This window comes from Callorhinchus milii, unplaced genomic scaffold, assembly GCF_018977255.1.
Source record: "Callorhinchus milii isolate IMCB2004 unplaced genomic scaffold, IMCB_Cmil_1.0 Scaffold24, whole genome shotgun sequence".
Lineage (NCBI taxonomy): Eukaryota > Metazoa > Chordata > Chondrichthyes > Chimaeriformes > Callorhinchidae > Callorhinchus > Callorhinchus milii.
The window spans coordinates 6,818,309-6,831,945 of NW_024704765.1; the positions used below are offsets into that span (position 1 = coordinate 6,818,309).

Here is a 13,637-nt window from a genome sequence, read left to right on the forward strand (position 1 = left end):
GAGCGGCAAGTGACTTTACCATTTTGTATGTTTCGTCTGCAATGTATCATCACTTTCATAAGGGGAGGCCATTCGGCTCATGGTGCCTTTTCCACCAAGCTATTAGATCACAGCAGATCTTTTCAACCTATTTGTCCGCCATTTCTCAAGAGGTGGGAATTTTGGAAGGATGAGATCAAATGGCCTTCTCCCCCATCCCTTAGCTCTCAAGCGATCTTGTAATTTGTGGTGAGGTCCTCAACTACAGTGCCATCTGCAGGTATAGAAAATATACAGTCTATCCACTTCACGGTATATCCTGGGAAGTCCTTGGAGATGATTAGACCACATGGTAAAACACAATTATCAGATGAAAGGCTTATTATTATTATTATTATTATTATTAAGGACCACTTGCATATCTCACACCATTTCATTTGCGAGGACTGTTGTGAAATTGCAGTTTAGTTCAGTACTTCAGCAATTTCCGTGTCCTCACATACCCTCTTTCACTTGTTGTTTCTTATTTTAGAAAACAACATTGTCAGGAAAATTACCAAGCACATTGAGGCTAACTATGATAAAACAATCCTGAATATTCATATTCACTACCAGCTGGAAGAAACTGATTAAAAATATTCTTTTATAAGGTTTGGTGCGGGTAATTGGATTCATTTGGAAAGAGTTTCTGATTATACTGTGCTTTCCGCTTTTCTTTTTGTCTTCCTTAGGCTGTGTCTTTTCTATTCCCCTGAATTTTATTTGGTGAATTTGCTTCGGTTCTTTTCTCTTAAAAATATAGAATCCGTCCTCATCAATTGGATTACAGAGTTTTCAAATTCACTAACCTGGATTGGATTGGTAAACAGTGTGAAAAACTCTGCCGACAAATTGCACAGTCAGCTACATAATACTGAAACACAAAAACAGATCAAAGTCACAAATAATAATAATCCTCGCATTTGATATCACGTCTTCGAGACATCTCAAAGCGCTTCACAGAATATACTGTAAAGTAAATTGACTGTATTTGGGGGCGAAATATAACAGCCAATTGCGCACAGCAACGTCCCACAAACAGTCGTGGATTGAGTGACCAAATTATTATTTTATTTATTTTCTTAAGTGATTATTATAATCACTTAAGAAAATAATCAAACCCAGGTCTCTCGTTTGCGAGGCGAGTGCTCTAACCACTGAGCTACAGCACTCCACTACAATATACTGTAAAGTGTAGTGACTATATTTTGTGAGAGAAACACGGCAGCCAATCGCGCACGCAGTGCCCCACAAACTAAAATCGCAAGATCACATGAGAGATTCAGATGAAGAGGTCCTTTGATTACCATACTTCCTTCCAGAACACCAGCCAAACATCAAACAGATCATTCAATGAGCACAGCATCCAAGCCTCAGCCACCCTTCCTGTCATTAGTTAACTCTCTGGGTAAAGAAATACTTCCTGAAATCATCCTTCACAATACATATAGAAAATCAAGTTCTTCTTGTATGTCCTTTCCTGTTCCAATGTTATTATTGATTTCCCTCCAGGTATTGAATTAGACCTGTTTGTATATGCTGCTACATGCTGATACCAGCACTGTGTTTCTGGGCTGGGATAATAATAATCCGTGCATTTGACTGAGTGTCTATAAGGTTTCAAAACACTTTCGTGGGGAACGTCTCAATTGAACATGAACGCAGCGGCCAATTCACACACAACAATATCCCACAAACAGCCACGAAATAAGTGAATGCTCAATTTTATCTGGAGGATTGTAGGCCATCAGGAGAAACTGCCTTCTCTTTTCGTGAACTGATAGATAGAGCCTAGGATTGTTAGCCTAGACGGTAAGCTCAAAGTCCTGACGTGGGGCTTAAACCCACATCCTCTGATTCAGAGGCAAGAGTGTTATCAACTAAGTCAGGCTAAAGTCTGACAGGATGTGGCCTATTATCTCGATGGACCACAGTATGAAGTTTAAACATTAACAGAATCATTTGGTTCAATTTTCAGCTTTACGCAGTTGCCCGAAGTACGAGGGATGTTTGTAAAGAATTAAAATTTCAACCAAATTTCGACTGTGCAGGATGGGATTCAGTTGTCCTATTAATCATATGGCTGTGTAAATTTGCTATTTATTTAGGGTCCGTTTTAATACAGCAACAATGTTAAGCTTAGCTATTCTTATTCTTATTTTCATTTTAAACACAGCATCAGTTGCTATCCATTGGATGAAATAGGACAGATGAGAGAAAGAAACAAAACATTAATTTCAACTAAAAAGTTCTGCCGAAAGGATCAACACGCAGAGCTGAATCAGGGTTAATTGTGGATAATATTGATTGAAGGAGCTGTGTGCTGGGAACTTTAGTTGGTGCTGGAGGGAGAGAAATCAAAGTGTGATTAATGTGCTCACCTTAAAACCAATCCGAATCCAATTTCCTGCAAATGTTCCTCGGAGGCCCATGTTCATTGCATTATCCTCAGTGAAATCATAAGAACATAAGAATTCTCTGGGTGAAAGAAGATAAAGGTCCATCTAGTTCGCCTTCCAGCATCCTGGTAGTCGCTTGACTTATCGTGTCCCAAACTTTATCCTGTATTCCCAGATATTATTTTCTAGCAAAAATCTACCTAATTTGTTCTTGAAACCAACAACATTTTCCGCTTCCATTGTCTATCTCCCTAGGGAGCCTGTTCCACGCGTTTACTTCCATAAGATCACCTTCAGGGAGACATGTCTACTGGAATAAGAATCACACTGAGGCGTCAGTGAATGAGAAGATCTGAAGTGACAGCGTTTGATTCAGTCAGATGTGCCTCGGAGAGGGCAGAGGGAATTGGTGGGAGGCAGACTGTTGTACCAAAATAGCACCGCAGTACATATCTCTAGAAAAGAAAAGAACATTGGAGATAATAATCAAGCAGTGTTAGTGCGGAGCTATAGGAACTACATTTCAGTTTGCTGCATTGTGCGGCAAAGAGTGAGATGCTGCAAACTGATTTGGGATTAGACTCACACAGAGAAGCTCAAGAGAAACAGGAATTATCGACTGAACCACTACCACAGAAACAGCTACTGTCATGTTGCTTTAACCAGCACCGTAAAAATCTATGGCACATCAGAAAGGCCAGACAACATTACTGTTGATGTTTAACTTACTCATTGTCTATCCCAATCCCAAGTCCCCGCTTCTCCTCCATACTTCCACAGCAGTGGCAGATGAGGTGTTAACCGAGTCCCGCTTGCCTTTTAAAGTTTCCATGGTTTCCATTTGAAAAGAAGAGTTTCTACCAGTGTCCTGGCCAGCAATCCCCAGATAAAATGGGTCACTCACTTCATAGTTATTGTGGGGCATTGCTGTGCACAAATGAGCTGCGGCATTTAGAAAGATAGGAGCATAGGAACAAGAGTAGGCCATTCAGCCCCTCAAGCCTGTTCTGCCATTCTGCAAGATCATGGCTAATCTGTGCCTCAACTCCAATTACCTGTCCTTGCCCCATATCCCTTGATACCCTTATCTCCAAATTCCAAGTCACTGCACTTTACAGGAAATGTTGTGAAGTGATGAGAGGTGACCTTCTCACGTGAAAGGCACTAAAACCAAATGCAAGGGATATAATGACATCAAATGGCTTACGTACAGCTTACTGCAGAGGAAATTGTGTAGGTTTAAGCCATCAATACAGAGGTAATAGCACCGGAAAGATTGCTGTGGTTATGTACATTTCAGTAGCTTAGCTATTGAACAATCCCAGTCAGAAAATAGTTAAGCGAGAAGCAAAGTCTCCCTGTAATATTGGAATCAGAAAGCAAATTGGCAATGTCAATGCTGTCAGCGTTATACATATTTCAACATGGTAATATTTCCTGCTTCCACAAGAGTCTGAAAGAGATTGAAAGGACGAGGGGATGTGTTTGGATTGTCGATGACATTTTGCATGAAATGTTTGACAATGACAATTAAACGAAGAGGAGACAATGATGCATTCGTAGACACACAGCTGAGAGGGAACTGCCAGCTGCGGACCCCACCCTGGAATCCAACACAGCAGCCACACAGCTGCCAACTTTAGTGATGATCTTGATGAACACATGCCATCGGCCAGATGATGCACTCCAACGGGCAAGGGGACAAATGCAACAGCAACAATAACTTGCATTTTTATAGTGGCCGTCAGTGTCTCGGAGCGCTTAACAGTGGCGGAGCCTGACACCGAGCCGGGGGGAGGAGGTGACCGCAAGCACGGTCGAATATATGTAACACAGTGCAGAGAGGCATCTGGTTATGTCAGCCACTCCATATGCCATTACATGGGCACTGCAAAGGCACTCAGATGCCTGTTTGAGATCTTTTGCTGAAGGAGAATTGACCTTGCATGGCAAGACATAAAGATATCATTGGCATTCTGCCAACCAGAATCTTTTTATGTTTTCTGCCAGCTGAGCTCAGTTTGGCTAGCACTCTCGCTCGCTACTGTTGCTCATCAGATTCAGTAATTCTAGCTGTTATTCTGTTGTGTTTGACTTTATCAGATGCCTTCTGAAAAAAAAAACATGCACCGCCCTTCATCTACGAGTGAGCGTGAGAAAGGGAGGAGGGAGGAGGATTTGAGGCGGGAGAGGAGGAGGAAAGAGGGAAGTGGGGGTGATGATCAAAGGTGTGATCTCCACTATTGGCTTTGCACACTGCTGATCGAACGTATTGTACCAACCAGCTTCTGGACTTGGCTGCCCGACAGATTGCAATTATAACTGTGCACTGAAGGTTCATTTAATTGAGAATAAGGACAGGAAGCAATAAATATAGGTGACTTTCACCACAATCATTGTGCCGAGCTCCAAAGTGTTTTATTGTGTACAAGGGTACCTCCCAACGGCCTTCCTTATTGATTCCTCTTGCTGTTAGTGGAGGCAATTCCATTTCTACTCAGAGCCCCAACCAAAGAGCACGGAATGACATTAAATATTAATTTTTATCAATAAAGACGTTTGAACCCAGTTGAACCTCGGAGCATTACACCAAGATAATTTGTATTGTTTTCTCTTCCGCAGCTTTCTAAATGTTTGCGTGTAGATCAGGTTCGATTCCTGGACGGGGCGAAACCTCAGGTAAATTTCCTTACTCCCCACGCACCCCTCTGTTTACCCAACAGTAAGTAGGAACCTGGTTGTTAGTCGACTGTCGGATCACTTTCTGGGGGTAATAATCCCTTCAAAAGCAAAATGCGGTCAATCTATGACACTGCTGTGCGCAATTGGCTGCCCCTTCTCACCCACAAATATCCAGTCAATTTATTTTACGGTCTATTGTTATTCTGTGAAACGCTTTGAGACGGCTCGGAAATGTGATAAAGTGCCGCATCAAATGCAAGGATTATTATTGTTATCCCAGACAAAGAGGTTAATGGAACTGTCTGTTACCCACAAAGGTTCTCCTGATAGCCAACTCCTCCACAACACTATTCAATTATGGTGATGGCTTCAGTGAGACTGAAGTATAGAGCGTGGGCTGTTCTAGTGGATGCTGGAGGATCCATTGAAGCTGCTTTGCTGTCTGTAACTTGCTCAGACACAAATTGGACAAGGCCAGAGGAATAGTAAAGCGAAAGAGACACGGTAACGCACTTCATTGTCAACTGTTTTGTGGCAATTCACACAATCACTTGCGCATGTGCACAGTTGCTAATGGATTTTCCTAATAAATAAATAAATAAATAAATAATTAAACAAACAAATAATAGAGTATATCTGCCTAAAAATAATAATTCATCCTAATAATAATAATTGCATTTGACATAACGCCTTATCACGCCTTCGAGACATCTCAAAGGGCTTCACAGAATATACTGTAAAGTGAATTGACTGCGTATTTTGTGGGTGAAACGCGGCAGCCAATTGCGCACAGCAGTGTCCCCACAAACTGTGTTGGATTGAGTGACCAAATGATTATTATTATTTTTTGGAGGGATTATTACCCACCCAGAAAGCAAATGAATAAATACATATTAAGTACACTCTAAGGAGCACTGATTAATTTTAAAATGGACTTTGTTCTAATTATTGTTCTGGAAGAATAAGTGATTACATTACTAAACAGTCTAAGGCACACTTCTGCATATTTGCAGATGAATGGCTACTCATGTGTTTTAGCAGGAAAAGTAACAGAAAGGGACAAAATCCATAGAATTAACACATCTTCTATCTCAGTAAACTCTGCAAGACGCAGGAGGCATTTTACTCTGTTAAATTACAGATGTCTTGCGGAGGTGGATGTCGGACAATTCTTTGCCCGACTGATACTTGACGTAAAGCCTTAACCAGTGGGTTTGTTTATTAAAAAAAATCATTCGATTGAGTGACCAAATTATTATTTATTTATTTTGAAGGGATTATTACCCCCGGAAAGCAATTTGCCAAGCGACTCACAACCAGGTTCCTACTTACTGCTGTGTAAACAGGCAAGTTTCCTCACTCCACACACCTCTAAGATTTCGCTTCTTGTCATTGAAGCTCATTTCCCCATCATTTCCATTATTCTCCTGGGTACCAGGCTCTGCACATCTCCACACAGGTAAATCGTGTACGGCCCAGAATAGGAAATTGTTCTACTGGAGTTCTCTCAACCTCCTCTCCCTCCTACTCTCAGTCTATCACTAATTCATTCCACCATTTTGATTTCTTCTCCTGCCAAGGAAACGCCTCAAAAAGAAATTAAATGTTGATACGGAGCAATAATAGGCGGCAGCTAATTTGCACCGGACACGTCCTAGTGCAACACTGAGATGAACAGACAGTTTATTAGAATCTTTCCAGTGAGTTTGGAATGAGCGGAGAGTTACAAGGCAGCTTAACCAGGAGGAAAACATTTAAGTAGCTTGGGAAGGGGAGGGAGGGGGAAAGGAAGAAATCCCTTCATTCTCAAATTGTTGGAGCGGTTGTACTTCAGATAAAATGTTAAACCGAGGTCCCGTCTGCCTGTTCAGATGGATGTTACTGTGGGATCTTTCCTATTCGAAAAGAGAAGGAATTTCTCCCTCCCAGTGTCCTGGCCAACAATCCCCCAAATTTGCGTTCTGACGAAGGGTTGTGGACCCGAAACGTTGACTCACTTTCCTTTCTCCATAGAGGCTGCCCTGACCTGCTGAGTGTTCCCAGCGACTTCTGTTTTTGTTTGAATCCCCCAAATAAAATTGGTCATTCACTTCACGGCTGTTTGTGGGACTTTGCTGCGCACGAATGCCCCATTTGCCTACAAAACACACAGTCCCTGCAACTTACAGTACAGTATATCATGTGAAGCACTTTGGAACATCCTCCCAACATGAATGGCGCTGTATCAAACATGTAATGATTGTTGTATTATTATTATTGTTGTTGTTGTCAATAATAATAATTCCAAGGCAGATGGGATGGGACCTACACCAATGACTCAATCTGTAAATGGGTAATAAACTTGTATTTAATATAGAATGTCTTTTGGGTGATTTCGGATCATTAGTCAACATCGACCTTGCCTAATAAAATAATCCGACCCAAACAATTGTATGGTTTTTTTTTCTCTCTCTCCTCTGAATTTGTCCCAGTGATTAAACAGAGCTGAGTCACTCAATGCCAGGCTGTGCCATCCATTGCAGTTCACAATTTGCTTGACATTTCCCAACATGCGATGGGTTCATGTGAATCAAGGAAGCAGAGCACAGCTGGGTTGAGGCTGATAATTAGACGGGATCAACCCAGAATGGAACACTCACAGTTGTAATAAGGATCACCAGGAACAAACGGATGGTGTGATTAACTGGGCTCTCAATGTCACGTAGGACACAGAGCAGGAAACGAGTCAGGAATACTAAACTTGTCAATTGACGTCAAGGAACATAAATGAGCGGTTGCACAGGCACAGAAGGGGGTTTGTCCTGATTTAAATAGGTTACCGTAACTCTTACTTTTCCACCAGCAGCAGTGATGCGAGCAGATATTTATTTGTTGGTATCTTCTCTCTCTGAAACCCTCACCTGACACAACAGACCGATCAGAGAATCGCTCTATTTTTCCCTTGCGAGTGACCTGTTCAAACGATCAACTTGGTTTGCTTTTGTAACATACCGTCTTTTAAAACACATAGAAAATGTACATTTCTAAAAAGATAAACTTTCTTTGAAGACTAAACCAAATGTTTGGAGTCTTCAAAGCCCGACTTTGGTGAAGACCATTTAATTGAGCACAAAAATAATTTCTTTAGATTGGAACAGGTTTATTCCAGAGATCCGAAAGTGGTGCCCAATGCCTCGTGGATTCCTCAATTTACTATTAACAAAAAGAATTATTATAAACTGTTCTTTCTATAACTTAGAATCATAGTCTGGAAAACGTGAAGATTTTGGCTTTGGGTCATGCTTGATCAGGCGTCACTACCAACTGCTACAAAATGCACAGTCACTACACTTTACAGTGAAACACTCTGACGGGTCATAGAAACAGGAGTAAGCCGTTCAGCCCCTCACATCTGTAGCGCCATTCTATTAGATTGTGGCTGATCTGCACCTCAACTCCAATTACCCTCCCTTGCTTCGTATCCTCTTGATATCCCGACCTAACAAATATTAGGGTCTCGAAGACATAAGGTGCTTATGCAATCATTGCAATGATTATTCTTATGATTTGTTTTATGCTGGACTAACTCGCCAGCACCTGTGCGAAACACAGAGCGTTTTCTGGTATCTCATAATGAACTTTCAATCACACGGAAGGTCTAAGAGATTGGCTGCTTTAGTGCGGAGTTTTATTGAGCTCCTGCTGTCCTGATAAACACTCTGGTTTACAGGTTTGACTTGTGGGACCTGCAATGTTTCCAGCTAAATGGAAGCGTTGCTGCTGTGTGACCCGGGCAGACCGCCTGCCTCTCTTCTGGGAGGAAAGAAGAGAGGAGGAATGGGGGAAAAGAGGAGAGAAGGAGGGAGAGAGGACAGAGAGGAGGGGGGAGAGGAGGGGCGGCGGGGGGTGGGTTGGGGGGAGGTGAAGAGAGAGAGGAGGGGGATGAAGAGGAGTGGGGGGGTGAAGACGAGGGGAGGAAAGAGGAAGGGAGGAAAAAGGAGGGGAAAGGAAGGGAGAGAGAGTATAGGGGGGAGACAGAGGAGAGGGCGGGAGGGGGAGCGAGGAAAAGGGGTAATGATGCCTCACACACTTTTAAACCCATTCATAACAAATGTAAATGCTTTCAACATTGCTGTACTTACCCCCTCTTCTTGAAAACACCAACGGGGTGAAACCCACCTTGTCTTAGCCGGTTAGGGCCATTTTTATAAAATATATATTTAAGACCGTGCAGAACTGTGGAAATTTCTGAAGATGGGGTTGGGAAGCTCGTTTTCTGCAGTTGCTAGAAAAAAAGAACGCCTTCAAAATGTTCCTCGATTGGGCGAGACGTTCAATGCTAAGACGCTTACACACACAAAAAAAGTCTTACAGGCTAAGAGTAGGTTAAATTTCAGGCCCTCTACATGATGCTGGTGAACATTACATTAATGTACATTAAAACACACACACAGTACAAGATTCTGGACAAACGGACTCACCCTTAGCAACTGATGTCGATTTTAGTGAAGATTAGAATATTTTATTTACCTATTCGTGTTAAATACATTGGCACTTTACTCTCTAGGATATATAAAATAAAAGTTGAAAATAAATTAAATTAGATTTGCCGGTAAATGAGAGAGAGAGAGAGAGAGTTCTACCTTAACAGGAGATACAGGTATTAGTTTTAGAAGTTTACAACGGTTGTGCTTTTTTTTTGTAAAGTCGTTGATGTCTCTTGCCCTTCTGCTCCGACTGTCCTTGGCATTTGGGTTGGCGGCTATTCGGTGGGGAGCCGGTAAGAGTTTCGCGCAGTTCCAGGGGGAAACTTGGGATGTAAGTGGGAGCGAGAGCGGCGAGATACAGGAAAAGGAGAAGGAGGTAAAGAGTCTTGTGTTGGGAACTGGCCCAAGACTGTTCTGTTCTGCAGTAACGGGAATGACCAGGGCAGGACGGGAAATTGCCAGATTGCTCATCTTGACTTCTGGTTGATGCTCCGCTCAGTAGGTGGTGTCCCACTTAAAAACCAACGCTTGCCTCGTTTAAGTCAGGCCCTCCATCCAGCCCGCTCCTTCCTCGGAGTAATAGTACAACGTCAATCAGCGACGACAAAGAGTCGCACTTATATAGCGCCCTTCACACAGCGGAGCGGGGAGATAGCGTCTCAAAGCCTGTGTCCAGTCAACAAAACGGTCCGTTCCAGTTGGATCTGCAGCATTGATTCCCACACATGGCACAGAAGGAGGGAGGGAGAGATGAGAGAGAGAGAGAGAGGGAGAGAGAGAGAGTGGAGGTAAATTGCACTTAAACAGGGATTGTCGCTGTAGGTGTGTATTGTCACTGCTCACACGTCCCGCCTGCCTGCCCGACCCGCCCTTACGTGATGACGCTGCGTTCGCAGTGACCGTTCCTGGAGGAGGAGGAGGAGGGCCTGCCGAAGGCCGGGTGCATGATCTTCTCGGTGATGTAGGCCACCAGGAGGCAGATGATGACCAACATGACGCAGATGGAGCCGCCGACGGCCGTCATGGCGATCACGATGTCCTGCATGCCGGCCGGCTCCACCACAAACTGCAGACAGTCCTCCTCCACTCGGCTGCCGCTGCCGTTGCCGTAGACGGACTGCAGGCATATCCTGTACTCCACGCTATCGTGCACCTCCCCGACCAGATAGTCCCTGCAGCTCAGCCCCAGTTCCACATTGTCGCATTGGAATTTGGTGTAGATTCCGCTCCAAGTGCAGTTCAGGCGGAAACCCCTGAGGTTCAGCAGGGAGGACGGTCGCCACTGCAGGAACACACTGCTGTTCCCCATCACATTGGCCACCAGAGACCGCCAGAGCGATACACCCGACAGTCCCTCCTGTTGCAGAGGAACCCGCTGTCCCTGGTCCTGAAACACACTCTCCCGCTGCTCCCCGCGCCTCGGCCGTTCACCAGCACCTTGTAGGCGCACTTAGGGTCCTTTGGGGCTGGGTCTCCTGCTGCGTCTCCATCAGGCTCCTCGGCTCCAGGAGCCTCTCCTCCCTCGTCCCTGCGGGGACGGGGGCGCCTGGTGTCCCAGTCCCCGTGGACCCGGAGCCGGCACTCACACACCCGGAGCAGGACCAGGAGCAAGGCATTGAGCAGCAGCACCCACAGCAGCTTTGGCATTTTGTGAGGATGGCTGGTTTACAGGCAGCAATGTTAGTTAGCCATTACATTACGCACACACACACACACAATACATTACAACACACACACACACACACACATATACACTCACTCACTAATTGTTCAGGTCCACCAGCCTTAGTTAGCTATTAAGAGACATTGCACACATTAAAAGACATTGCACACATTAAGAGACATTGCACACATTGAGAGACATTGCACACATTGAGAGACATTGCACACATTGAGAGACATTGCACACACATCCCACACACACACAAATGCACTCACTCACTCATTGCTCAGACCCTTCTCTCGATTGCCCCATCGTTAGGCGATCCAGCCCCCACTCCCAACAAAAGGAGAGCAAGAGAGGGGTGGGGGGGGGGGGGGGGAGAAAGGCAAAGCAAGGCTTGGGTTTGGCTATGAATTGCCCAACATCAATCAACCTTTGCCTAGAAATTCCAGCTGCTGCCTGGAACCCTGAGCATCTTCCACAAGGCAACAGCAGCAATCCACACACCCAGACACTGCTTTAACTTGTTACAGAGAGAGAGAGAGAAAAAAAATCCTTCCTTTCTTTCCCCCCTTCTAATGATGTCATCCTTGACTTGGCTGTCCTTGGGCTGAGAGGAGGAGGAGGAGGGGAGAGAGAGAGAGACTCAACCACATAGCTCTGTGGGGTGGGGGAGAAAGGGTTGGAAGGGGGAGGAGAGGGAAGAGATGCAGTTGCTGAGCCAACCTCTTATCTTTCCACTCACTATTTCTATTGCATTACAAAGAAGCACTGGCCAGTGAGGAGCCAGACATGGGAGGGAGGGAGGGAGGGAGGGAGGAAGGGAGGCTAAATGGGTTTGCAATAGATTTTTCGATTTAATACAAGACCGCACATGGGTTTCGCGTCTCTCTGCTGCTTGCGTCGCTATCTCACCTCGGATCCTTTTCACGGGTGCGCTGGTGCAGGATAGGAATAAGAACAATAATAATCCTTGCCTCCGATGTAGCGCCTTATCACGTCCTTCGAGACGACTCAAAGCGCTTCAGAGAACATACCGTAAAGCGGATCGACAGTATTTCTGGGGCGAAAAGCAGCCGCCAATTGGGCACAGTAATGTCTCACGAACAGCGGTCGACTGAGTGAGCGAAATATTATTTTTAGTTACTTATTTTTAAAAGGGCTTTGGAAAGAAACGGGAGGAATATTAGAGTGGGGGAGTGAGCAGGGGAATATGATTAGATTGGCTGACGTGGAGAAAAGCAGCAGTGCAGACTCAGTAGGTCAGATGGCCTGTTTCTTTGATGTAATATTATACAATGCTTTATTTTCTCCCACAGAAACCACCCCCCACCCCCCCGCCCGAATGGCACAATATTACAAATATACGACAGATAGAAAAATTTAAACAGAGGCAGTTACAAAATTTTATTTCAAGTGCGGGTGTGTGTATATAAAAATATACAGAAGCAATTTGGTTTCTCTCACAAATGAGTAATACGGTATATACAGAATATCAGTACAATTTCATAAATGACCTTAACTTGGTAAAAACAAAAGACTGGAAGCTGTGTATCATAGTGCTGCATGATCGGAGGGTGTGTGATCTACGTTACAAGAGACGCAGGCCAGAGTGAAAGGCGCTATATAAAACCAAGTAATTGGTACTGCGAAAGGTTTTCCTGCGGGTAGTGCTGTGGTGCAGAGTTCTCAAGGCAGCTCAGCGCTAACGTTCTGACACTCGGTGACCCTCCTAACCTCGCCAGGACCACCAGTGATGAACACTCGACTGTGCCTACACTCACCCCATTCCTCCCCGGCTCAGCCTCAAACCGATAAGCCATCCGAGAGGCTAACCCGCAGGAAGGGCGCTCTGAAGGTAAAACCCGCGTAAAGTCTGATCTGTATAAAACAGTATAATCGTTCCAAGTCGTACGTCTGCCCAAGTCCTGTTCAAGAGTTTACATTCTATGCAAGTTTGACGCAAGTCATCCTTCGCGTAAGTCGTATTAAATGTCTGGCCCCAACCCACGTGACTTACGTGAGGTTTACTGTTTAAATTCAAGTTAATTGTTGGTCACTTCACCGCTTGGCAGAATTTTATGTCGTGGTCACAGAAACGGCGTCTGTCTTGGTCGCTAGGACTCCACAACGCCCCTGTAAGATGGCAGTCTCGAGTGGACCCGGGTCATTACCAGCAATCCCACATCTCAGGCCTTGGAGGGACGAGAGTAGAAAGATCCCACGTAAAATTATAGGGATCAGGGCAGGGCAGGAGAATTGAACGAACAACTTGCTCTGCGAGAGACAGCGCAGACATAATGGGCCAAATGACCTCCTTCTGCACTTTTCTACGATTCTATCTATAAGCCCTATAAAGCGCTTTTGAGACTTTGCGTACTCGACGTGAAAGGCACTGTATCAAATGCA

General features: G+C 44.6%; 1 protein-coding gene across 1 annotated transcript; it reads right to left on the reverse strand.

Moving 5' to 3' along the window:
* Positions 1-9,689: 9,689 nt before the first annotated feature.
* fndc10 (fibronectin type III domain containing 10) lies at positions 9,690-11,413 on the reverse strand. Its single transcript, XM_007906914.2, is given in 2 exon segments — positions 9,690-10,891; positions 10,894-11,413. Coding segments are annotated over 2 exon segments (774 nt in total). The 5' UTR covers positions 11,213-11,413; the 3' UTR covers positions 9,690-10,436.
* Between the last annotated feature and the right edge of the window lie 2,224 nt (positions 11,414-13,637).